This window comes from Aspergillus neoniger (genome assembly GCF_003184625.1).
Source record: "Aspergillus neoniger CBS 115656 unplaced genomic scaffold BO87scaffold_68, whole genome shotgun sequence".
Taxonomy (NCBI): domain Eukaryota; kingdom Fungi; phylum Ascomycota; class Eurotiomycetes; order Eurotiales; family Aspergillaceae; genus Aspergillus; species Aspergillus neoniger.
The window spans coordinates 43,458-69,252 of record NW_020291196.1 but is presented as its reverse complement, the minus strand read 5'-3'; the positions used below and the strand labels follow the sequence as shown (position 1 = coordinate 69,252).

Genomic DNA, 25,795 nt, shown 5'->3' with positions numbered 1-25,795 from the left:
ACCCAACAAACCTTCTGTAACTCACACTGTCTTGGAACTCTACCACTTCCGAGACTTGTTCTCACTCACGGCAGTTCTGCGTGGGCTCTGAAACGGATGCGTCGGGCTTGAACCTGAATTGTCTCTATTTCTTTGATGAGAGTCGAAATTAAGACTTCAATGAGAGGATTGGAAGGGGTTTGGTATGTACTAATCTTGTCAACCAAGTCCAAGCTCCCTTGGGTCCTGGCTTTTGGAGACTGTATATGTTTCAACTGTAAAATTGTTTAGATCTCTTGTATATGATTTATGTTAAATAATTATTAAATATATCTCACATGCTTCGGATCTGCCAATGATAGAATATGTTAAGATAATATATATAGTGTTCATTTCAGTAGAACAGTTAAATAGTATCAGACTGCTGACTATTCTTTATTAACCCAGTTAATAAATCTCAGTAGAGGATAATGATACGCAAGCTAACAAGCTTTTTTAAGGAGAAGATGACCGGCAATGATGCCAGTACATCATATCAAGCGACTAAGCCGAAAGCGGCAAAACGAACTGTAACGGGAAATTCACAGGTCCCAGAATTACTTATCTAACTACAGTACATGTTCAATCCTCCCAATCGTTCAGTCATCGTCTATCAAATCTGACAATTTTCCATCACTATCCAACCTGTCGTTCTCACCACACCCCCAGACAGACAGATTGCTCTTTCCCGCCGACCGTCTCTCAGAGCGCCAGCACTAGAGCCTACTACTTGCATCACTCCCCTGCGACCCTCTCATCCGGCGATAAACAGAATACACATCCTGCACATTATCCTTCCCCCAACTAACCAGAAGTTTATTCCTCTGGACAAAGTCCATAGTATCCAGCATCTTCTCCTCCCTCCGCTCACATTCCGTATCCGAGAGCTCGCCATCAGCACACCGCAGATATACCCTCAACATGTCGAAATGTTTATCCTTGGGGAGATGGAACGTATTATAATTCTGGTTGATTTTTCGGTGGATCGTGATGTCCCATGGATCTCTCCTAAAATACCACCTTCATCAGTATACTGCTACTCACGTCTATGACAAAGAAAGGAAAGGAAAGGGAAAGAATAAACTCACGTATCCAGCGACATACCCTCCGCGACCACCGCATCCCAAACCATCCCCACTGGCATGGCCAAATCCATAACAGCCTGCCGAACAGGAACATCCGGAGCATACGAAAAGATAAAACTCTCGTCATCGACCAACAGAAACGCCTTCGGACTCTCCAGCACAGTCATTCCGCAATCGCCCAGGATCTTCCTATCGAGCTTCGTGTATGCCGAATCCTGCAGCAGGATTTCGATTTCTGTCGGTGTCCATGCCATTTCCTGTAGAATTCGTCGCAGCATGAGCAGGAAGGCATGCTGGTAGGCACTTCGCTCCCTGGTGAACTTGTCAAGCCTGAGGTTGGTTATGCTGTTGCAGCCGAAGGCGATGATCTTGCTGACGGGGCGTTTGATGGTGGGTAGTTTGCGCAGAGTCGCGAGCATGTTCTTGTAGAGAGCGCTGTCTGTCCAGGTGTGGAAGATGGTGTTGAAGCTTTCGTGCGCGGATGCTATTTCTTTCTTGGTGGGGTCGTAGTCGTCATAGTCGTCTTCTTCGTCGTCTTCGTCTTCTCCGTCTAGACGCCGGAATTTGTGGCCTAAGGCGAGATTCGAGTATAGGAGGGAGGGATGGCGCGTTTCAGGACTGGGGGTGATGTAGTCGGTTGGGGCGGGGAAGAGTTCCAGGAAATGTTTCACACTGGAATTATGGTCGATTAGTATCTACAATCAGTAAATGATGATATGGAAGAGAATGATACGTACCCAACCATAGCTACACCCTGCTTATTGCGCTCAATTCTCTCCGTCATCACTTCAAACCCTACATCCGCGCCATCCAATGCAGGAATATACACGATATCCCCCGGCTTACACCTCTCCACTCTAGCCTGCGCCTCCTGGATGGCTTTCTTGGTCCACCGGGGTGTCCCCTCGGGATATAGTTCATTGTACCGCTGCGCCCTGAGGTGTGAATTTAAATCAGAATCCGGCCCGCTAGGTCGTAGAGACGGCTGTAAGCCGATTTCTGAGGCGGAACGGCTTTGAGTGGTATTCGTCGGTAGTGCCACGTCCATGGGGTCGCTGGAGCTTGTGGACGACACGCTATCTTCGGACTCGTCGATGTCCATGGGATCTGGGGTGTACATAGTACTAGGAGTAGTCATTGTTGATTGTATGGACTGTTCACGAAGGGGAAAATTTGAAGCTAGATTTGACGAAGATGGGTGAATGCGAAGGTTGTTGATTCAATTACTGGTATATTCTTGATGACTGGCGACGAGGATGATTCAAGAAGGGATTGCATGTTGGAGTAATTTATACCTGTTTTCGAGAGATGTGGAGAGACAAACAGTAAAGGAGAGTTTCCATGACAATTGATCATATTGCGGCTCTTTCCTGTACATTCACTGTCAGCTGGACTGTAGTTTGGAGAGTCGTAAAGGTTATTGTTGAAACTAGGTTTCCAGGGAGATTCGGGAGGAGAAAGAAAAGAGAGTATGCTGTATATAGATGGTAAATGCCGCATGATGACAATGTAGCTTAGACCTTGGGAGTGAATAGGGAGAAGTATCTTGTTTTGAATTTTGAAGGAATAGTCATGATTTGCTAGCTTCCTGTTTCACATTACTCAATGGCAGATAGTGACATGGGTGGCTTGCATTGCAATATTAACTGTAGGCTACTGTGAATATATCGCCTAGCTGATATGCCGAGGTCTGTATCATCCGCTAGTTAATGGGATGAATGACGGAAAATTATTCCGATGGCCGAAAGTACCCAGAGGAAATAATTTCCGGGATAAACCATGAATAATGTCACACAAAACCAACCATTCAAGATGGATCACAATCGAACAACACATCATACAGGGCTATTTCTGTCCATCACCCCCAATCTGACCAAAGTTATATTGCGGCACTTGAAACAAAAGCAAATGGTATTTTCATTCTTTTCCACCATAGCTATTAGATAGAATGTAAATAGCTCATCGAATATTGAACATCATAGCAGCCTAGTTCAAAGATCGCGAATGGGTCATCGTTATGCTTCTAGCCCATCTCTACTCATTTGATTCCTCTGCATCAGAACTCTGAGAATTCTCTGATCCTTCCGCGCTTTGATCTGCAATCATTTTGCCCAGCCGCCTAAGATCATCAGTTATATCGTCAGGTTGGATGCACAGCTCTAGAAAGGCTAGTTTATCCGACTCGGCATCCACCCTGTCCAGTGCTTGCTTCAAATCCCCTATTGTCTTGATTTTCATGGCAAACATGGGCGGACTGTCCTCTAGCTCCTCATCTTCCTTGCTGGCATAAGGGTTATGCGACGGAGCGTGAGGCTTCGAAGAAAAGGAATTGGCCAATTGGACATAGTCCCAGTTCGCCAAGTAGTTATACGGTCCATCATGCATAGCAGTCTACTTCATTGTCAGCGATGTCCACGACTTGTTCTCATTGACTTACCTCGATCTTATACCCCAGATTGTTGAAAATAAATATGATCGCGTTTGCTCTATGACGAATCATGCTGCTGACTTCTTGTGCTGTCATCTGAAAACCTCCATCGCCAATAAGGATGATGGATCGACCCTGTGTCCAAGCAAGTTGGGAACCAAACCCAGCAGGTAAAGCCCAACTGATAGAGCAATATGGAAATTGTAGCTGGCAGTTGGCTTCATGGGGGAGGAGGATATGATTTGCGATGAGCCATGACTCTCCTGCGTCGCAGAGCAACGTGTCATGCTCCTTTATAAGTCCCTGGATACAGCTGATAGCGCTTTTCAAGGTTAAGGGTGTCTCTGGGGTCTCTGTTTCGCCGGGCGGCAGGCAACCAAGAAGTGGCTTAGGTCGCGGGATGGACTCGGTCTTAGTCTCCATTCCAGACATGATGAGTTGCGCTACCAGTGCGCCGATTTTCGCGGGCTTGATGTGCTTTCCCTCGGGCAGCTCGACCCAATCTTTGTCCACGCTAATTATGCGATAATGTTCTTGCTTATTGCTACTCATTAAAACATGAAAGTCGGACCAATTTCCACCGATGACTAACCAAAGGTCTGAGCTCATAACGATTTGCTCACCTTCTGGGTTTACCATTCCAGCCCAGAACTGGCCGCAGTACTGCGGATGGGATTCTTTGAAGCAGCGACCATCGGGCTGACAAAGAACCGCGCAACCAAGCTTCTCTGCTAGACGTTCAATATGACCGCGAGGGAGAGATAGACCTGCTAAACTTCCAAGCAACAGCACAGGCCTTTGGGACGAGTTCCATATACTTGTGATTGCTTCTACAGCCTCTTTTAACACGCGTGGCTGACTCTTCAGGTTCACCTTCCGGCTCAGTGGCGAAGGTCGAGCGCATGCGGCGGAAGCAAGATCATTGGGAACCTCAATGTAGACGGGCATACTGGAGTCAAGACATTTACCTATCGTATCATCCAGTACATCAGAGGCAGTCTCTGCAGATTCGAGGCGCACAGATGCAGCAGTGACTCCTTCGAATGCGCGGAGGGCCTGGTCTTTATTCTTAGCGCTGGGAGCGTGATGCAAAAATTTGTCGCTTTTCACCAGGCTCGTGGTGGGACAACCGGAGAGTACAATCAATCTGATATTTTGCGAGCAGGCGCCTGATACGGCATTGAGAACAGACAGACTGCCTACAATGTAGGGAACAACGATAATCGCAATGTGGGCTGGTGATACGCGGGCGTATCCATCTGCGGCATATCCAGCGTTTAGCTCGTTGCAGCACGTCACCATACGAAGATTGGGATTCTTCAGCAGATTATCGAGGAGGAAGAAATTAGTATCCCCTAATAAGTTAGCAAGCGATACGAAATTATAGACTGATATACAAACCTGGTACAGCGAAGTAATCGCGAATGTCCAGCTCCTCAAAGCGATAGGCCAGAAATGTGCCAATGTTATAAGTTGTCTGATTAAAAGTAGGCCGAGAGCTCGGCAAGTTCGCTACCACCTGGGGTTCTGGGATTGTTTCAGCATCAGGTATCTTGATGACTGCCTCGCCGAGCAGTTGACTGCCATAACGTAACGGCGCTCCTGGGTATGTTCCTTTAGGTATCTCATTCTGCATAGAATGGAGAATTTGAGGAAGCTGGTCCAGTGCAAAAACATGGCATGGTTGATAGAACCTTTCTTTGGTGAAAACAAGGATAGCCTTTTCTATCTGTTCTCGAGTTCCCCCATAAGGTATAACTTTCACCTGCGCCATCCTTGACACCAACTTAGATATGTCAATGCCAATCGGGGTCCCTGGAGGCAAGCCCACAACGACAACTGTTCCTCTAGGTTGCACATACTGGGATTGATAAGAAGGTAGTTATATCAGGCGCCGCTTAGGAAAAAGACTAACCTGAAGTGCCCCTTTGAGAAGTGCTCCCGATCCCTCTATCAGTATTGCAGCGTCGGGCCCGTCGTCAATCATACCCTGAACTTCAGCCACCATATTGGCTGAGGAATTGTAATCTATGTAGTACTCGACACCAAGCTTCTGTTTATATAGATGATTACTATAAACTCCTGTAGATATGACCAGAACTCGATAGCCACGGGCCTTAGCGTATTGACATGTCAATGTTGTTAGTCCACCTGGCGGTCCCGCAACAGCTTCATCGTGTTAGCTGTGGCCTATTAATCATGAGACTTCATGGACAGACGTACCTACAAGGCTACCGGGTTGTGCACCACTCTCCTGTACGGTTCTGAAGCACGTGGTACCGACGCAGATAATCTAAGTAGGATATTAACGAGCTCAGGGGTAATAGATGATGAGCCTGAGCTTACCGGAGCCACAACATCAAGAGGGATCTGTTTAGGGAGTCGCACGACATGGCATGCTTGACTGATGCAGTATTCCCGAAAGGTGCCATCCACTGAATATCCGGTCATCCGCGCGTGTGGGCATGAGACGAAATCTGATTGTTTATCCGCATCGCAGACACCACAGGTCCTATTGATCCACTAAGCCAACGTTAGAAGGATACTTTTGCAGCAGCGACGGTGGGTATTACCTGTATACCGACATGATCACCAATCTTAATGTCCTCCACCTCGTTACCGGTCGCTACAACAACACCCGTACCTTCGTGACCATCTTGCACCCGAAGTCAGTATAACGTGGGAAAGCTTCGACAGCCGTGGGCCTGCACACCGACGCGATGTTTCTTTCTAGTGACATGATTTCCTAGAGTAGTTAACACTTGGTGCATTATTCTGGGACCGGATAAGATTAACCTCTCCATTGATGAAGGGCGGAGTGACAGAGTCCGGAGAATTTCAAGTTGACCAGTACTTCGTCCGGACCTGGGGATAGAGGGGGTTTGTTTCTGCATTCCCGACCTGATACATCAGCAGACGCACGGAGCGACAAGTGAGGACGAGACTAACGATCCTCACCAGTATTAATGCGCGGCCGCCCGAACAGCTGAGGCTGTGGCATTGGCAGTGTCTGAATTGGGGCCATTGTTGTTCCGATGTTCTCTCTTTGTTGTCGATGTATTAAGAAGAAAAAAGCAGCAGTAAGCGCTACTGCGAAGAAGAATGACGGACCTATGGTGACAATTAAAGAACTGTAAACTTAACAGAATTCCTCAGACTATTCTGCTAGCGAGTTCACCATCCGCTACCCCGGATCATGTGCATGCTTTTATGAAATCCATGAGGGACGTGATTGCTGAGCACAGACATCATGTATCATCCAGCTGTAAGACCCCAAACCCCTGATGACCTGAATAAGTTCCAGAAAGTGGAAATACCTCAGAAGGATATACTTTCTAGAAACCTGGCACCCGCAAACATGGGGGAGAAATGAGGAAACAGCCCGCTGGTGGATGGAGAAAACCTCAGGTGACTAAGCTTACATCATTCGGAGCTTCAATGGAAACTAGGAGTTGAAAAGTCATGGGACCTCACCCTTCTTTGAACAGTAGCTAGAGTGTATGCAGAGTGCACGTACAACCAGTAGAGGGGGGTCATGCTCGGCCTCGCTGCCAAGGTGATAGAGAGATGCGACAGCATTCTTTTTCAATCAGGCAGACCCAGATTCAATCTGTGGAAGTATGTTCACAAGCCCAATATAGCAGGCTACCTGGGGATAGTACGTAATGCCTTGGCTAAGTCGCTGAGACTTGCTTGTGAGAAAATTTGCTGGGATAGCCAAGCTTGATGGCCAGCTATTAAGGTAGTCTCGAAGTCCGCGTTACTACGAGAAATAATGACTTGCAAGGTGTCTGATACTCTCGGTCCCTGTCTGACCGCATGCTAGAGCAATTTCTTGCAATGACAGAAGCGTGAAAGGTGCGGACCGACATTGTCGGGCCAGTGTGAGCAGAACAGTTGCCTACGAAGCTACTACAGGGATTAACAGACAGGCATCTGCTCCTCGGAAGACATCGCTTGTGCTTATGCGCTGTTTGTAGTTGGTTCTAGAGAGAGAGTAAAGGAGACTCACGGAACCCTCGGAGGACTGATCAAACACTCTCCTGTAAGGCCTATTTTAGGAAGCCGTTGACCGCTTGTTCACTGCGCTGGTACCCGAGAAAGGAGTGGGGTCCCTTAATCGGGAGGAACGGCTGGGGTGTTTTGAGAACTGTCCGTGGCTAATACATGCAGCTCGTGTCCGGAAGCTGGGGCCCCGTAGCTGTCTGGGAAATGAGCCATGCCTTTGTATGGAACACCGGGTGTGGATATGAGACATTCAATGCAAACCCTGCACGTGACGTTCAGTGCCATTTGAGCAGTCAGTTTGAGACCAGAGCCAACTCAGCATGCAACGCTGGGATGTCGTCTTGGCGAATGAATCTCATATGAACAATAGCAGAGTCGAAAGGTTTTGCTTTTAGGTGCTGTGGTTACCATGACTAATTCGTCGACAACCATTGGCAGCTGTTCGAAGCATGACTGGTTCTTAGCCAACTTTCGCCGTCTGCGAGCCAGGAAATTGACTGATCACAACGTGCAATCCATGAAATGATTGTAGACTGTGAGTCATCAACAAAGTATGTGCTCCAGCGGTAATTGCAGCTCAAGTATGCGATGGCACATCTTGAATGAGGTCTCCAGTAGAGCAGCCGGCAATTACGTAATTGAAAGAAAGGCTTGACCTCAAGCCTTGTGAGTGGCTATTAATGAGCCATTCTATCATGAATGGTTCAAGGCATCCGATAGACAAGAGCCTTGTAGTCGCAACAAGGTAAATTTAAGAGCAGCCAGGAGCCACGCGGAGTCGCGGGGCCCGATGTGGTACGACGGATGATTTCTGGGGATTTCGGGAGCGCCCTACGGCGACGACTGCCGGTTACCGAAAAAGGGGAAGTTCCCGGAATGGGCCAACCAGAAACCAGGGATTATTATCAGAATACCCACTTCCGGAGATAAGGGCTATCGCAATTTTTTTTTTCTGCAGCGTCCGGGCCCGCAAGAGCAGATGCCCAATATGCAGGGCTCAATAGGCTGTCTGGCTGAAGACCCTTTGTATAGACCCTTTCTTACTATTTATACCAGCTTCCTGTAACCAGTACTGTATCTCTGCCAGTTCTCCTCAATCGTGTTGGTGTACATTGAGCGCTTGTGCGAACGTTCTTATCCACCGAGGGTAATCCGCAAGCTACCAATCTGGGAATGGCTGATATCGAGACCCATGTCCGCCATAGCCTGGACCAGGGGGCCCACGCAACCATAGAGAAATCGGCTTCACAGGTAATAGCAACAGAGGAACAAGATGACACTTTCGACGACAAATATCCAGAGGGAGGTCTTCAAGCCTGGCTTGTGGTATTAGGGTCATGGTGTGCAATGGTTCCCTCAATGGGATTGTTGAATACCATTTCAGTCCTCCATGCATGGACATCCACCCATCAGCTCTCTGAATATTCTGAATCCAGTGTTGGATGGATTTTTGGCGTCTTCAGCTTCTTCTTATATTTTGCAGGCGCCCAGGTCGGTATGTTTCATCCCAATATCCACACATCAAGCGCAGCGGTTGACTTGACGATGCCGACAGGTCCGATATTTGACAGCCGTGGACCGCTGCCAGTTGTAGTTCCGGGCTCGATAGGTTTGGTGGTAGCAGTATTCTGCTTCAGTGAGAGCACAGGTTAGTCTTATTTCATGATTGTTTGAAGGGTTCACTAACGCAAACAGAATACTACCAAATCATGCTCTCTTTCAGCGTCCTAGGCGGCCTCTCATCCTGCTGTCTCTTCACTCCTGCCATCTCCGCCATCGGACACTGGTTTAATGTCCGTCGTGGCATTGCGACCGGTATTGCCTGTACAGCTGGCGGACTTGGTGGCGTCTTCTTCCCCCTCATCATATTATATGTCGCCCCGAAGCTCGGGTTCGCATGGGCCATGCGTATCATCGGGATCATTTGTTTTGTGCTATGCGGTTGCGCATGTTTTCTTCTAAAGACACGGCTCAAGCCTGACACAAAGCGTGGCATGGCGATCGACCTTCGTGCCCTCCGAGAGCCCAACTACGCCCTCACCACGCTTGCAGTATGGATGGTCGAATTTGCTGTATTCGTACCTTATACCTATCTCTGCTCGTACGGTTTATATGCCAACATCGGAGAGTCGCTCTCGTACAAACTGTGTATCTTCCTCAACGTCGGAGCCATTCCGGGACGTGCATTCCCAGGACTCCTCGCGGACAGATTCGGACGGTTCAACGTGATGGCATTCACTGCATTAGTTTGTGCCATTATGACGCTCGCATTGTGGTATAATGCTGGCACGAATGATAGTGCCATTATCGCGTACTCGGTCATGTTCGGGTTCTGGAGCGGTGCGGCTATCAGCTTGACGCCCGTTTGTATCGCACAGGTGTGTCGAACGGAGGATATAGGCAAGCGAAACGGAACGACGTTCACTCTGGTGAGCTTCGGGACCCTCACTGCGATCCCTATTGCCGGGGCGATACAGGAGAGGGATGGAGGTGCTTTCTGGGGATTGATTCTTTTTGGCGGAATCTTGTATCTTGCGGCGTGTGCTGCATTCGTGGTCGCGAGGGGAGTTGCTGGTGGCTGGAGGCTGAGAACAAGATTTTAGAAGTATATATTCGAGACCAAACATAGAAGGATAATATAATAATGCATAGGAATACTAGAAGGGGTTTCACTGTTGCGACATTGGCTGACTGAGTGTTTGTAGATGGTAAACACACAAGGCTGCCACACGGGATTAGGAAGACCCCTCGCACCGCCTCGCTTTCTTGTATAGACTGGCCTGCTCCGGGTGATGAAACCCCAATATCTCCTATTATAGCGTCACCAACTATCAATTTTCACTGATATCTATAAAGCGGAGTGAGGTAGGAGTAATCGAGGATAGTATTAGGAGAGTAGCTAAGCAGATACTTCCGTTGCACTAATGGTTGCCTCAGGCACATAAACTTCCATGTTTCCTCTCCGGGACTCCCTTCGCAAATCTATGCTAGTCTGGAAGCAGGATCTATTCCAATTACTTTGAATATGGAGTATAGAAAGTTTCTATTCTGTTAGCCTATAGTCCTGACACCACCAGGGCGTCCGGACTCGGAAAGTATACTGTCCGAGCGAATGAAATTGATCACATTACTGGATGCTTCTGAGCTGTGGTAGGAACAGGGTTGTCAGTAGAGGCAGTGCTGAGAAGAGTTTTTCAGGGAAGCGCCCTAGCCGGACTCATAGTCACTTGTTGTAACTTTCTGCTTTCCGGAGGATTAGTTTGGTTTGAGAGACAAGGATCATCGGCATGCCTCTGTCCCGTGTCCAAGATGGAGGCAACCCCCATGCCTCTTGGCAAGTGCTGTAAGAGAGACCAGGAGCTTGCATCACAATGCCTCCATTGAAATGGACTTCTCTGGAGCCGGGTTTAACTCAATGATCACTGTGTTGCACAGGATGCGAGTTCGTACACGCTAGCCTCAGTGGCGCGGAATGCACGTTCCCAGGGCTCGACTAATGCAAATGAGGATGCAACCCATTTGCCTTGTTGAAGATGGCCACTCAAGGAGAAGCAAGACGAAGCCACAGTGGGTACACTGCATCCCGACGAGTTCTTCCCGGATACGTCCTTGAAGCAAGAATGGGAGATTGGCCTCACTCATGGCCTGAAAGTAATGCAGACTCTTCTAAATGGCATAGCTTGGACGCAACATCTGAGACAGACATCAGGTAAAAGTGATCCCTCGAAGTGATCCCGTAGACAATATTGGTGACACACCGCGGGAGGTGTGTGGAGTGTCGCGAACCGTATGACTCGAATATCTTTACTACAACGAAGGTATTGCTGCTTGTATCCAGGGGGTTCGGTGCCACCGATTGGTGGATAGGAGAAGTTCGGGAGTAGTTGCAAGTGAATTCCTCTTCCTGACTAGAGAAGGAAAAAGTAACGAGAGCGCACCGTGCTCTCTGTCTCGTAGGCTGGATAGGACTCGTTATGTCGGTGGGGGCAAGTTCACCAGGGCAGCCTAGCCTCCATTCTGATGACTTCAAAGTTGGCGTCGAGCTTGATCATGATACGTGCGCAAAGTATCTCATGGTGGGTAAGCAGTACGAATCGAAACCTGTAGCGTCGAGTGTGTGAGTACCCTGCTATCCGGATTGGGATTTAGATCTCGCCAATCTCAAGGAGGACGAAAACTCTTACCTGCACTAGTCAAAGACGGCGAGAAAATGGTGGTCACTAAGAGACCAGACACACACACACGGGCGCTTCGGAGCGTTTCAAGCCGCCAGAGAGAGTAAGGAAAAGGAGACAGAGCAGAATGAGGACCTTGAGTGACCGGGAAGACATGTGAGTGCCACCAAGGTGCTCATGCTCTCAAGGTGCTCATTCTCTCCATTTTATAAGTATTCTGACTTTCAACACCCGCACAACGATTTCTCTGGTTTCTTTTCTTCCTTTCGGTCATGAATGCTGGTCTTCTCTCACCTGGCAGGTGTATCCAAGATGAGACGGATGAAGGAGGTTGATCATCATTCACCAACCCGTGATTAGAATCCACTTCAGGCGACGGCCGCTGACATTTAGCGTCTTTTCTGGTCAAGCGTATGGTGGGGAAGCAGGGTCAGGCAACCCTCCCTCACTAACCAAGGTTTTAGCCATGCTACAAGAGTTATTGCAGGCTGTTATGTAACTCGCCATTCAGCTGCCTCACCCCACAGCCGACTCAAGCCAGATGAGGGGCTGCACCGTCATGTTTGATGCAGCGTAGAATGATCATGACGCGCGGATAGCGCAGAAAATGGCACGACGGATGAAATTGGTTGCTCTGGAAGGACATAAATAGGCCCTCATGCCTCTGGTTGCTCGATCTTTTCTAATTAACCACAACTCAGATCTCAAGTTCTCAAGCGAAAGCAAAGCCTTCAATCTCAAACTACTTTAGTACATCTTTACCGGTTTTATACCAACTTTGCCAAAATGTCTCCCTGCTCCTGCAACTGCTGCTCTGGCAACTGCTCCAGCTGCTCCTGCGCCTCTTGCAGCGTGAGTAACCCATATTTTTGAGCCACCTGGTCTTGTATACCGGCGAAACCAGAGGAAACTGACCTAATAATGACTAGCACTAAATGCTGTCGATGCTCGCTCCCCGGCCATGATTTCACCACCGCTCCTCCGCCATCTATACCAATACCACCAATATCAGGCTGCATCTCGGGCTTGAAGACAACACTTTAGGGTATACTGAGATGGTGGAATTGAAACACTTGGGTGCGCAAGTGGGAGTGAAATGGAATGTATTCATGATATGGGTTTATGATTTTAGTTGTTTTTTCTATCATGTCACCTACTTATAAGCTTCAGGTGTGCCAAGTACAATATAAAAGGCTTTTTGGGAGGATAAACTTGTCCCGCAATAAACAGATAATTGTAGATAAAGTTGTCAAAAGGCAACGCCATGAAGCATCTGCAGACTCCATGCAGATGCACGTGTCAAATGCATGTAGTGAAACGTTGGACAGCACTCCACAAGTTGATCGCAGTCGCGTTCACTATTTTGACCTCCACTACAGAAGGGTTCGAGACAAGCACGGGAATAGCCGCAAGGGGCAAGAGCTTCCAGATGACTTGCTTTTTACAGCATGGAATGCATCATCCACATGTTGGCGGCGGATTCCGCATCGGAACTTTCCCCGATAGGAAGCATCCAACGTGACTCAATTGGCAGGATCCACAAACAGCCACAGAGATTTCAGGCTTTTAGACTCTGAGGACTGGATCAGGGGTCTCATCTGTGTGGGCCTTTGCAGTTTGCGTCTGCCGACGGAGCTCTCGGTTAAGCTAGATTATGACTGCATCACCGCAGTGCGATATGGGGCCAAGACGCAAGGGGGATTTGATAGCGCCTCGTACTTCGTGCTTTACATGATATTTTCTATGTTTGTATGCCTTTGATGTTATTCAAATGTGTTGTTTCTGTATCTGGTCTTCAGTCATGATGTCGGTGACTATGAAGGTAGGAGGTAGTACCCATTGTCAATCAAACCGACTTGGTGTATCGACAATGATTGAGCTAACCAAGAAGGCAAACCACAGCATTAGTGTAAGACATGGGGCTAAAGATTAGCGAGGGCCAGTTCACGAGAGCGAATAGAACTAGAAGGAATTATGTAGGAGATAGGCATCCATCGACCACTGTTTCGCTTGGGTTAGACAGCGGCAACTTCGGACTTGCTTCCTGATCATTTCGATCAACTGTGGCGTTTTCTAGTTGGTATTAAGCGTCGTAGGGTGGTCCACTATGAAGAAGGAAATGACCGAATCTTTATGAATGCGTCTATTATCCATCTAAGATAACCCTGGATAGGAGCCATGCGATTGGACTACTAAGATGGTGGACTGGTGTGAGTACCTGCTTGGTCGCCGAGAAGTGAGCAAATAACTCTCAGCACCCGTCGGGGGACATCCGATATCACGCTGAATCTGGATTTGGGCAGCAGGGGCACACCAACCAGGCTATGCACGTAGTAGAGAGGGGGGCGGACAATGGATCGGGCCAACCGGTGGCATGCGCGATGAGGGAAGCGGTACCTTAGTGGAGGTCTAAACCATGCTAAAACCAGGCCAGACCCGGTTGGGGTGGGCTGGGCTTAATCTCTTCCGCCGACCATCTTCCTCGCTTCCTCCCCACCCGTATCCACGGCACCCATCTGACAGCCCATCACCATCACCCTCATCATTATTACCAACGTTCTTCCTCCGCTGACTTTCCACCAAGGTCCTACCTGCTACAAATCCCTCTCCTGATTTTGTTTGCAGCGTGAAACGAATGGTGGTGTGATGGTGGCAATCTAATGATGGCCATATTTGATTCTTTCCCGAAGAAGATACCCCTGCTCTTGGAGCGATATTCTTGCATGAAGATGATGCAGAACGTGGGATTTGACAAATGTAGTTGACTCAATCATTGGCTAACACTCGCAAAAGCAATAGTCAGATAAGTTAAATGAATTAACGAGTCAGAGACAGGCTACCTTGTTAGTGTCGGGGACCGGGCCTGTCCACGCTCTCAAGGTCCTCCCAAGGTCCTCACCTGGAAAATCTCTGCCACGCACTTCCATTATATAAGACCGTGACGCAACGATGGCCAAACTGAGGAAATGATCAGAGCCGTCAATTCTATTCTCTCATCTTTCAATTATCTTAGTGACATACAATCTCAATATTCTCAAAATGTCGTTCAATCCTAATGATGTTGACCTCGACACGGCCGACCCAACGGAGATCATTTGCTATCTCAACAAGTCAGAAAATGACTACAACGGCCAGTTGGGCGCCCGCATTTCGGCTATTTTCGTGATCTTTGCCGTTTCAACTGCAGTGACCTTCTTCCCCGTCGTCGCCAAGCGCGTCCCCAGGCTGCATATCCCACTATACGTCTACCTCTTCGCTCGTTACTTCGGTGCTGGTGTTATCATTGCAACAGCTTTTATCCATCTTCTAGACCCCGCATACTCTGAAATCGGCCCGCAGTCATGTGTCGGAATGACTGGTAACTGGGCGGATTATTCCTGGTGCCCTGCGATCGTCTTGACTTCGCTCATGTGCATCTTCCTCCTTGACTTTGGTGCCGAGCGCTATGTCGAAGTCAAGTATGGCGTCTGCAGAGAGGATCCCGAGCCAATCATGACCAGTGCAGTGGATAACTCGACTGTGGACAAGGCATCGCCCGGAAACTCGAGGAAGAGCGAGGCTGATGTGGAGGAGTTGTCCACCACTGACACATTGATCGAAAGGTCCTTCAAGCAACAGATTGCCGCCTTCCTCATTCTCGAGTTCGGTGTCATCTTCCACTCCGTCATTATTGGTCTGAACCTGGGAGTCACTGGCGACGAATTTGCGACGCTCTACCCCGTCCTTGTCTTCCACCAGTCCTTCGAGGGTCTGGGTATTGGAGCTCGTATGTCCGCCATTCCTTTTCGCAAGGGCAGCTGGCTGCCGTGGATCCTTTGCAGTTTGTACGGATTGACCACGCCCATCTCGATTGCTATTGGCCTTGGTGTCAGAACAACCTACAACTCTGGCTCGTACACTGCCAACCTGGTCTCCGGTGTTTTGGACGCCATTTCTGCCGGTATCCTGATCTACACTGGTCTAGTTGAGCTTCTGGCTAGAGACTTCATCTTCGACCCTCATCGCTCCCAAGACAACAAGAGACTGGCATTCATGGTCATCACCATGCTCTGGGGTGCTGGTATTATGGCTCTTCTCGGAAAGTGGGCTTAAGGTCTGATGGAGGTGCTGTCGTGAAAATGTGTGTGTCGCTTCTGTTAAGCTTCTGCGCTGGTTCTGATATCCGTTGCTCCTGCAACCTTCTTCTTGCTCATATTGCACCCATTTGCTGTTCGAAATACCCTTGCATTCTATTCCAAAATTCTTTGTCATGTGCACATATGTATGGACGGTAATGATTAGCTAGGACGAAAGTGCTCAGACTGATAATGATTTATTTTCCCTCTGTCAACACAGACCAGCACATCTACGTACTCTTCCATGAACTAAAGTGGCTTCTATCTCCTCGATAATCTAATACTTATGAGATAGGCTTCTAAGAATCAATAACCAAAACCTCGAGCTGGTCAAAGAGCAAAGACTCCCCCTGACCACTTCATTTTCTGACTCAGATCTAATTCGAGGGAAGATGTACCGTCGAGAAGCACGTGCCACCTTAACTGTCTTCCAATTCTGCTAGTACTCGTCGCCTACTCATTACCAACCAAGCTACAGATATGCAGAGACTTTATCGAGACGTGTCCTTTCTCCAGAAGACGTGTAACTGTGCACATATCGAACAGAATGTGGTCCTACTGAAGCTGATTGAAGGCATACCCTTGTGCGACAAACTCCCTCGAGGGACTACTACAGACAACGACAGCAGCATCATGTCTTCCACCATCAATCAATCAAACCAAGTTAGTTTATTTCGATCGCAACAACGCCTCGATTATTCTTGGTTCCATAGACTCATCACGTCCGCATTAGCTAACTACTTTCTTCACACCAGGGCGCTTGCTATCACCCACCCTCCCTCGAAATCCCACCACAAACAGCCCCACCAACCCCCTTTTCAGCTGCTCAACAACAAACTAACTAGAAGGCGCCGTATCCTTAACAGTGGGATAATAATACCCACTCTCATCCAAGCTCGACGTATCCCAGTACACCTGATAAACATCGGTGATATTGGTCTCCTTGAGACGGAACACATCACTCAACTCGCCCGACGACTCCTCCCACATGAGATACGAGCCATAGAAGAGGAAATCGTCAGTGACGGCATCAGAAGGCGTATCGATGCCGTTGCCGGTGAAACCAACAGGCAGGATCTCGTCGGCCGTGGGACGGATATAGAAAAGGGTGTCGGAGTCGAGGGTGACACCGTCGGTGGTGGCAGTGGTGATTAGTTCGGTGTCGGTGATGACGACTATAGCATGGTTAGTGAGATTGCTCTGTGCATGTGGTGTGGAAGGAATGCTGACAGGTGACGTCGGTGGTGACGGATCCATAGGGCCAGAGAGATGAGTCACCGGCGTAGGCGAGACCTGATGCGAATGTCAGCGTGATATTTGGGGTTGAGTTGAGATGAATATGTACCATCGGAATAGAAGAACTTGAGACCGGAAGCGGCGACACCCCAGGCATACAGACTGAAGGAACCGCTGGGGTTGCGCTTCTCGAGGTTGGATTCGATCTCTGCGGACGGGGCGGCAAGAGCACCAGCGGCGAGAGCCAAGGCGGAGAGGACAGAAGACTTCATGGTGAGCAAGATTGATTTCTTGAGTAAAGTTAACTAATGAGAAAGCTAGATACATTCATGACGAGAGAACAGTTCCGCTTTATATCCTCAGTTCCTCAGGGAGGGAACTATCTTCAGCCAACTGCATAAGCCCCACCATGCAACATGATTGCCTAAGCTTAAGTTCCTTAGGGATATGGGGTCCAAAAACAAACCAATGACAGACTGAAAACTCTTATTCTAGTATTTCTAATCTCGTATAGACTATGGGCATACGTATGCAGACCAACTGTATATGGGATAGCGCCGACTTGGCCTGAAGAGCCTTCGGAGGGACATGGACTGAGATATATACGCTTAGGTCTTATTCATGCCTTGAAGATGTCATGCGGCTGATTGTTTTACAGACGCTCACTCATTGGTTGTTCGTTCGTAAATCTGCTAACCACACTGGCTGGTATGGGAGAACTGTACGATTTGTGGATGAAGCTTTACGAAACAAGACCGATAGCTTCACCCCACTACAGCTCTCTTCGATCCTGCGATGAGGCGAAAAGGGGAGATTCTAACAAATATGCCCACTTAATAATTTTTATCTAATCCGTGCGGACCAAGTTTGACGGTGGGCCAGAGATCTAGATAGCAGCTCAACATCGGAAATCCCGAGATTCTGCAGACATTTCAAATATTGCTATCCTGCAAGCAAATAGAGCTTTCTCTCATTTCATACATCAACACACACTGTTCAAAACACAAAATGACATTACCAAAGTGCTATTCAATTCCAGTCTATATCTATCACCTATCTATAATGTCACCCTACTCAGGAACCCCCCTCAAACTCACCACCGTATCCCTCACACTCTCCCTCAACCCACGATAAACCAGCCCTAAATCGCCCACCGACGCCGAATTATCAAACCCATACTTCGGCCCACCCTCCGGATACTCCCCATCCCTCAACGCCTCCTCCCCCTCCGGCAACCCCCCCTTGATCTCAGGAAACTCCTCCCCCAGAACCTCCACAATCTCCCTATTACAAAACCCCCCGGCCGTCAAAAAATACCTCTTCCCATCCGTCATCTCCCCCTTCTCCAATGCCACCGCATGCGCCATCGCCGCATCCCTCACATCCACCCAAAACGCACTCCCCGTCGCCGGACACCTCTCCTTAAACTTCCCCGCCACGAAATCCCTAATCCTCGTATTCGACGTATTCACCTCCCCCAGATTCCTCAACGATCCAGGCACTACCGGCCCAAATATCAACGACGGATTCATCACCGTTAACCCAAAGCCCGGCTTCTCCCGCTCCATGAACTTCCACGCTTCCCGCTCCGCCAGCGCCTTACTCGTCCGATACCCAGCCTGCCCCTGCGCATTCGCTGGACTAACCGCCTCTTCCCACGAAACGGTATTCCAATCCTTCTCCGAGTACTTGCTCCCCGCAGGTTTATGGGGATTCCACATCGCCGCGAACGACGACGTAATCACCACTTTTTTCACCGTAGGTGCGTACTTTTGCACGGAACTTAATATCCCGATAGTGCCATTAACAGCTGGATCTAACATGTTCTTCTTGATATTGTCGATGCTGTAGTGGAATGGACTCGCTGTGTGGATTACACCGGTGAGTGGAGGGTCATTGACCACGGCGGAGTCGAATGCCGAGAGGAGGGAGATGTCCGGGACGATTTTCACCACGAGTCGGTGCGGCGGGATATCAGGACGGATGGATTGTACCTGCGAGGCTTTTTCGGCGCTCCGCACGGTCGTGATTATGTTGTGGCCTCGGGAGAGTAGGATGTCGATTAGTGTGCTGGCGAGGAAGCCGGTGCCGCCGGTGATGAGGATTTGGGACATTTTCTTTTTTCTTTCTATTGTTGGTACTTAGTAGTTTGGTTGGTTGGTTGGTTGGTTAGAGAACGAGAATTAGTATTTAGATTTTAAATGAAAGATGGAATGGGTCGAGATGAGTATTTATACTATGTCAGTCAATGGTCTGAAAGTAAGCAAAGTAGGTAGTAGTGATAACACCGACACTTATCACCGCATACCTCCGCTCCGATCGGGAGGAGATTAGCGGGTGGGTCGGGGTTTATGCTAAGCTCCGTGTACTTACTACCCACCCGTTGTACCTGTCCGTATCCGTGTCCGGTTTATATTACTAAGGCTGTGTAACTTTGTAGATCGGGCTAGATGCTTATGTTAATCAGCGGCGCGGAAATGAAATCCTTCGCGCATTGATAAATTGCTGTTGGCGGACGTCCAACGGATTTAGGAGTTTACTACTATCTGGTAAAGAAGGTATGCAGGCATTAGTTAGTTACTTTGTAGAATGCATGACATCATACTCAGTCTAGATTGGATTTGGGATTATGCTTATCAGCCTGGGACCATAGTCGGGGTACGGAGTATTACTTTGTGAAAGTGTTGTTTGAGTAATGGAGGTAATGAGGGATATTCTCTGTTTTGGTTCAGGTGAGCATGTACTGTGATGGTTGTTACGTTTCTCCGACCTACATGTCAGCTGTGCATGAGTGATGGCTACTGCGTATGGATGATACTTTTAATATGATGAATGTACATCGTAGATACATCCTGTACTTTGTGCAAGGTAGACTACTAAATATTATCGAATCGCATCCCTGGCTCGGAAGACGGCCCGACCCGAGTTCATGGATCATGGAGCTTTTATAGCCATCAGGCAGGGTATCAGGTACATTATAATGAGATGAATTTATGAAAAGTCATGCACATGGCAAGGTATCAATCACCTCCTAACAACCCTCACCACCCCCATCTCAAATCTCGTTCTATTAATCTTCGTCAACACCCTCCCCATCCACTCACACCATTGCACAATCCTCTCATGCACCTCATGCACCTCATCACTCCCAAACCTCTCTTCGACCGTTTCCACAAATCGACTCTCCATCCACTGCCAAACAAACGCCCTCCTCGACACCAACTCCACATCCCACCATCTCTGCACCCCGCCCTCCTTCCACTTCGGCTGCTCCCCCACTACAATATAAACCGGTCCCATGATCGAAAACAGCTCCATGATTTCCTCCACAAGCGCCTCATCCTCAAGCCAGATAACCTCCTCACTCACAACCACTAACGGCAACGAAAACACCACCCTTGCTGCCTTGCCATTCATATCGGGCTGCTCCAGACGGTCTCCTGCCCCGAGGATCAAATCCACAATATTGTCCGGGACGAGGTAGAGAAAGTCGCTGTCGATATCGAATTGGCGAGAGAAGGGGGGTATATATTCGCTACTATGACCATCCTGGCACATTTGAGCCTGGGTTTGTTGTTGTTCGTTGAGGCGGTTCGTTCGTGGAGCTGATATACGCCGCGCCCATTTCTGTGCAATGGCACGCGATTCGCTGTTCACGTGCAGTAAAGGAGTATGAATCTGTACGTGGTCCAGAAGGCTCATGTCGAATACTATCTCGTAGTTGCCATTGGGGTCGTTGACTTGGCCTGGCTCTCCTGTGTAGGGGATGGGTTCGGCCACCCAGCAACCTTTTCTGTGGGGGAGTAAGGCTGAAGGAGGGTGTGTGGGTTCGGGAAGGGCAGATTGCCAGATTTGGTGGCGGAGTTCGGCGGGGAGAAAGGGGAAGAGAGGGAAGGTGATTGCTGCGTTGGCTGTTGTTTGATTTCTTCTTGAGGTGTGTGGGGTGGGGTCTGCTACAGTGGGATTGTTCATGATGTTTTTTGTATTGGATTCTTGTTGCATGTGCAGAAGTGGCGTCGATCAATTCTCGAATGATTTATAGACTGTGGAGAGGTGACACGGAGATAATAAGCAGGGGAAAGCTGTCAAGGCCGACTGATGGGCTACCTTTTTTTAGTGAATGAAGACTGCGCCACGCCCCCCGCATGTGACTAACCGGTCGCAAGATTGCCCTTCGATAAACTTCGAGATGCGAATTGACAGGTAGAAAAGTGAACTTGTAGTCGCTGTAATGACTTCGTTCAGCCTATTTGGTGATTGATGTTAAAATGACGAGGTACTTGACATCCTTAATGGCTTCTTTGAGGGAGGAGGAACGTACGCGACCATTGTAAGTGTGCACCGGTGAACCCAACTGACCGGAGTTCCAACTCAAGCACTCGCTACGTTTTCTTTATCGGGAAAATGTTTCGAAAATAGAAAGAGCCATGAAATGATTAACACAAAAATCTCGGATTTACTAAGCACCGAGCTCGTGAGCGACGTGATCAGAAGAGTATGTAAATTTGATGAAATGACCCAGGTCAGGGACAACAGCGCTAAAGGATTCAAGAACCAGCTCAGAGCAATGCAGATCATGACAGCGTGACTGAACACAAACAAATAGCACAACGTGACTTGCACGTTTCACATCTCAGATGTGCGCGAGGGAATCTATGCATAAACAAAGGAAATCAACAGCCGGCTAGAGAAAGATTAGGGTCGTGAGGAGACATAAGGAAGAAGCAAAAGAGTGAAAGAGCTAACACAGCATTGGCTATACTGTGGGATCAACATGGACCCCCAAGCACAGGTCAATGAAGGATGTTGAATAGTGTGGGTATAGATCAGGCTGGCATAGAACCGAAGGTAAAGGGAACTTGTAGTCGCTTTTTGCTACTGTACAACCAGGCCTATTAGCCATGCAATGTAGTCAATATTCATGGTCAAGATCGTACCTTGGAAGTTCGTTCTTGCTTCGCGCAGTGCACTCATGGCGCTGAAGAGATGTCTTTCTGCCTCTTCTATGTGCGAGTGGATAACTGTGACGTCATAGGCATTTCGATAGTTTGCAAGAACATGAATTCTCGCCTTGGCCGAGCTGCGTTGGACCAAATGCATTAGCATTATTGTAAGATTGCCATGATGGCGAGTAGCGTCACCACACCCACATGGACAGAGGAGACAATGTAGAATACCTAAGAGCAGCCTCCCCCCATTCGATCGCCAACTGTATCGACTTCACATGTTGATCAGGAGTGGCCTCCAATGTCAACAACGGCTCGTTCATGTAGATGGCCTTTCTCTGAATAAAGATCTTGTCGAGGTACTTATAATGCTCATAAGCGTCGGTGAGCTCCCCCGACCACGGATTTTGTTTGCGATAGGTTTTAGGATCTATAGTGTCGAACCATTGACGGAGCAAGGCGATCGTGTTATGGTTATCGCGAATTTCATATTTCATATGTCGTAGAGTCCACGGACAGGACCAAGGAACGTATGAATAGCGCCTGGTATGTTGGCCCAAAAGTGACCCCGCACACAATTTTGACCTCACAATCGGCCGTTTGGCGATGTGATGCATGTGATGTGGCGGTGAGGGGAGATTCGCTTGATAGAGGGGGAGTTATCTCTGGAATAGATACGGGCTATGAAAGGTGTGGATGAGTAGAGAGTGTAGTTATGGTAAATGGGTGCGGTCCCGCGCAGCTGGTAATAGTGGTGTGAATGAGGAGAAGAATGTGGACCGAGCAGGTACCTCGCTCAGTGTTATAAAGGGAGCTCTCAGCTTGTTGCTCCCTGGCGTCTACAGGGGGGGGGGGGGGTTACCCCGCATCTTCGGTGTTGCTTATGTCACCGCAGTATGTGCCGGGGAACGTCAGCCGACCAAAGTCAATCATTCCACTGTTCTGCACTGCCCAGATGAGTCAATTCCTAGCAGTCATCTAGGAGACTATAGTATAGAATACACTATAGGCCTTAAATTGGATGAAGAATTTAGCATCTATTATTCTACATATAAGGTGCAAATGTAATTTGAAGCAATGACGGGTCTCGTGCTTCCGTTGGGTGTTACACCCGCCCGCTGATCGACAATCAGGCACAATAAAGCGGCTGTTGCACCGATGCCAGTAGCAGAGCCAGTTTGTCCACCGTGTGGCTGTAATTAGCGTAGTTAGCGAGCATCGGAGTATACAATCAGTGTTGCCTAGCGCTTTATAGACCCTATGTCCACCTGTTGCGTCACCTCATCAAAGATCACTTTGCATCATGGCCGCTACTTACCGTCGGTCGGCATCCAGATCCTGTCCTCCTTCAGTCGTCTTGACCCGCCAAGTTACATAGAAATTAGGCTAGCTAATGGTTATACAAAGAGCTAGGTAGTTCCGTGGTTGGTTGGCCCAGAAGTATAGAAGGAGGTCTTGCAACCCTTATGCATCACACACGGAGCTAGTGTAGTCTACTTTGTTTAAGAGGGGCCTCAGGCATATTGCCGTCTCCATTGTGTAGAGCTCAAAGATAAAAGTGGCAGTGAACATGGGTGCATGTAGATACTCCTATCCCAGAGCTAGGTATCTATCGTTGTATTCCCTTGGGTCCTCACCCAATGATAACCGTAACCTTTCACGCCACCTCCTTGCCAACACTTCCTTCGCACCGGTGCGTTCCAGCCGCGCTGCATCCCACATAACGTAGCCCCATTCCGCAATATACGACACACCCTCACCTCCCAGCATATTACTGTAAGTTCCTTCCCATAGTATTGTCCACGCCAGTGGCGGGTACTCTCCGTCCGAGTTGTTGACAATATCACCTCGAAAGGGCAATGGATCTCTCAGCTCCTCTCTCTTGTCCTCGGCCGACGGGTAATCGAGGCGGCGATCGTGTCTTGTAGTAATATCGAGAGCTCCGTGGCACCCACCCAGAAATTCGGGCCATAACATAACCAAGTTATTCTCCATAATGCGGACTACCTCCATGTGGTCTTGTATCTCGTACATGATCTTGTGGAGGAATCTGAGGCCTCGTGTAAGGATTCCCCTCATGTAGCAGTCATCGTAAGCTGTGATCAGATTAGTTTCCTCCCGAATATTCTGTGTGTCACAAATCAAGGCAACAAAGTCTTGGAACTAGGGGAGTACTGACTGCGAATATCGATTGCACCATCCGGGGTACATGGTCTCCCTTGGCGGTCGAACCTGGGATTGTCTTCATGAAAGTCCCACTCGATAGACTTGATGAATTCTGTGCATTTCCCTTCCGCAAAAAGATTGATGCTGTATAACTCCTCCAATTCCCAGGGGTGATAGAGACTCTCAAGAAACTGGCATATTTTGCGAATTTTTACAAACAGGTAGCTCTGATAGTCGCCACTAACATGGTCTTGGTGAGGGCCAAGGCCAAACAGATTGCAGCAAATCTGGAAGCGATAAAGGGCGCGGATGATCCTGAATTCCTCAGACTCACTTAGAGGCTCATCGACCTTGGTATGTGACGCTTCCGGCTCCTTTGCCAAATTGCTCAGTGCCCACTCAGCATAGTGTTTTGCAAAAGGCTTTATCACATCAAAATGGAAGGCCATCATGTCCTTGGCATCTTCTCTAGTGAGATCTTCTGTTAAATTAGAGAACTTGGACGACGAGCGCCGCTCCTTGAGAGACTGGCAAAATTGAAGGATGTTGTCGGAGGTGCGTGCTTCAGAAAAGGCTAGTGAGCCAGTCTCATGGACAACAGATGCTTCGAAGATCAGGCTACTCGGGGTATTTTCCAGGCAGCCAAAGAGAAGAAGCCCGCAATCGACAAGGTACTGTTCATGGTAGATGGACGATGCTTCAACCAAAGCTTTGAGCCCTTTGTATCCCAGCAAGGAGAGGATCTGGAATCGAATCTCAGCTGGGAGGGCCTCAAGGTGTGTATGTGAGTGCGAATAGCAAGTGTCATGTGTGGGTAGGCTTTCAGATAGTTCCGATAGACTTGAGTCATCTGGAAGTACGCTTCCAGACAAGTCCGACGGTTTCGAATCATCTGTCAGTATGCTTTCGGAAAAGTCCGAGAGTTTCGAGTCATCTGCTAGTATGATTTCAGACACGTCTGAGGGTTTTGAACTATCTGCTAGTAGGATTCCCCACAGGTTCGCGGGGCTTGAGTGATCTGATGGTAGGCTTTTAGATTCACCTGAAAGATTCCAGTCGTCTGTATTTGAAGCTTCGAGTAGGACTGTGTTGATAGCCGGGGCTTGGTGGATGACTTTGTCGGTAACGATGGTCTCCATGATCGAAGCCATAGTGGCAAGAGTGTGCAAGGGAAAAAGAAGATTCCAAGTTGATGGGCACTCTTCAGTCCTCTGGGTCATTTCCAGAAAATAGTCTGAGAATGAAGTAAGGGTGGGGTCCTTGATCTTTATGCTCTCGCTCGATGACAAGCGCCACCGATGATGCGTAGTAATACCTGATTTATCGGTAAATGCCAGGAGCAGCTGGATAGGCCCTGCCAACACTTTACAACGAGGGGCTGAAATGAGTAAAAATTCATAGAGGGGTCCAGTTCTCAGTAGCTATGAGTCAGTAGCTCTTTCCGGTTTTGATACTATTCAATTCACTGTAAATGCCATGTATTATACTACTAGTTCGGGGTCCTATCCCCAGAAATCGCGGCTGAAAGCAAAACGCGTATGGAATATCGATTATTTCGTGGGAAAATCCATGGCCCAGAGAACAATGAGCTATAGTTCACTCGTCAATGCTCATATTC

At 48.5% G+C, this 25,795-nt stretch overlaps 8 protein-coding genes across 8 annotated transcripts; 2 read left to right on the top strand and 6 right to left on the bottom strand.

Moving 5' to 3' along the window:
- Window positions 1–734: 734 nt before the first annotated feature.
- On the bottom strand, window positions 735–2,241 carry BO87DRAFT_322217 (SRR1 family protein; the record flags this gene model as incomplete). Its single annotated transcript, XM_025619963.1, has 3 exons — window positions 735–1,026; window positions 1,107–1,775; window positions 1,841–2,241. 3 exons carry the CDS (start codon window positions 2,239–2,241, stop codon window positions 735–737), a joined length of 1,362 nt encoding a protein of 453 aa, XP_025473925.1.
- An 896-nt stretch (window positions 2,242–3,137) lies between these two features.
- BO87DRAFT_322174 (pyruvate decarboxylase) lies at window positions 3,138–6,556 on the bottom strand (the record flags this gene model as incomplete). Its single annotated transcript, XM_025619961.1, has 10 exons — window positions 3,138–3,494; window positions 3,613–4,886; window positions 4,933–5,392; window positions 5,447–5,700; window positions 5,755–5,824; window positions 5,878–6,054; window positions 6,105–6,187; window positions 6,245–6,277; window positions 6,328–6,432; window positions 6,490–6,556. 10 exons carry the CDS (start codon window positions 6,554–6,556, stop codon window positions 3,138–3,140), a joined length of 2,880 nt encoding a protein of 959 aa, XP_025473924.1.
- A 1,967-nt stretch (window positions 6,557–8,523) lies between these two features.
- On the top strand, window positions 8,524–10,179 carry BO87DRAFT_346772 (monocarboxylate permease-like protein, Mch4). The gene is made up of 3 exons (XM_025620912.1): window positions 8,524–9,034; window positions 9,095–9,187; window positions 9,235–10,179. Exons 1-3 carry the CDS (start codon window positions 8,713–8,715, stop codon window positions 10,140–10,142), a joined length of 1,323 nt encoding a protein of 440 aa, XP_025473923.1. The 5' UTR covers window positions 8,524–8,712; the 3' UTR covers window positions 10,143–10,179.
- A 4,306-nt stretch (window positions 10,180–14,485) lies between these two features.
- BO87DRAFT_216484 (high affinity zinc ion transporter) lies at window positions 14,486–16,060 on the top strand. The gene has a single exon (XM_025618655.1). It carries the CDS (start codon window positions 14,754–14,756, stop codon window positions 15,804–15,806), a length of 1,053 nt encoding a protein of 350 aa, XP_025473922.1. The 5' UTR covers window positions 14,486–14,753; the 3' UTR covers window positions 15,807–16,060.
- Window positions 16,061–16,666: 606 nt separating this feature from the next.
- Window positions 16,667–17,337, bottom strand: BO87DRAFT_346764 (uncharacterized protein; the record flags this gene model as incomplete). Its single annotated transcript, XM_025620911.1, has 3 exons — window positions 16,667–17,004; window positions 17,060–17,122; window positions 17,175–17,337. 3 exons carry the CDS (start codon window positions 17,335–17,337, stop codon window positions 16,667–16,669), a joined length of 564 nt encoding a protein of 187 aa, XP_025473921.1.
- A 798-nt stretch (window positions 17,338–18,135) lies between these two features.
- Window positions 18,136–21,115, bottom strand: BO87DRAFT_371035 (NAD(P)-binding protein; the record flags this gene model as incomplete). The annotated part of the gene is made up of 2 exons (XM_025622059.1): window positions 20,105–21,115; window positions 18,136–19,182 (listed from the first exon to the last, which is right to left on the bottom strand). The coding sequence occupies exons 1-2, from the start codon at window positions 21,065–21,067 to the stop codon at window positions 18,136–18,138; spliced, it is 2,010 nt and encodes a 669-aa protein (XP_025473920.1). The 5' UTR covers window positions 21,068–21,115.
- A 706-nt stretch (window positions 21,116–21,821) lies between these two features.
- BO87DRAFT_402240 (uncharacterized protein) lies at window positions 21,822–22,334 on the bottom strand (the record flags this gene model as incomplete). The annotated part of the gene is made up of 3 exons (XM_025625669.1): window positions 21,822–21,943; window positions 22,003–22,145; window positions 22,243–22,334. The coding sequence occupies 3 exons, from the start codon at window positions 22,332–22,334 to the stop codon at window positions 21,822–21,824; spliced, it is 357 nt and encodes a 118-aa protein (XP_025473919.1).
- A 1,267-nt stretch (window positions 22,335–23,601) lies between these two features.
- On the bottom strand, window positions 23,602–25,316 carry BO87DRAFT_451482 (uncharacterized protein; the record flags this gene model as incomplete). The annotated part of the gene is made up of 2 exons (XM_025628467.1): window positions 23,602–24,107; window positions 24,176–25,316. The coding sequence occupies 2 exons, from the start codon at window positions 25,314–25,316 to the stop codon at window positions 23,602–23,604; spliced, it is 1,647 nt and encodes a 548-aa protein (XP_025473918.1).
- Between the last annotated feature and the right edge of the window lie 479 nt (window positions 25,317–25,795).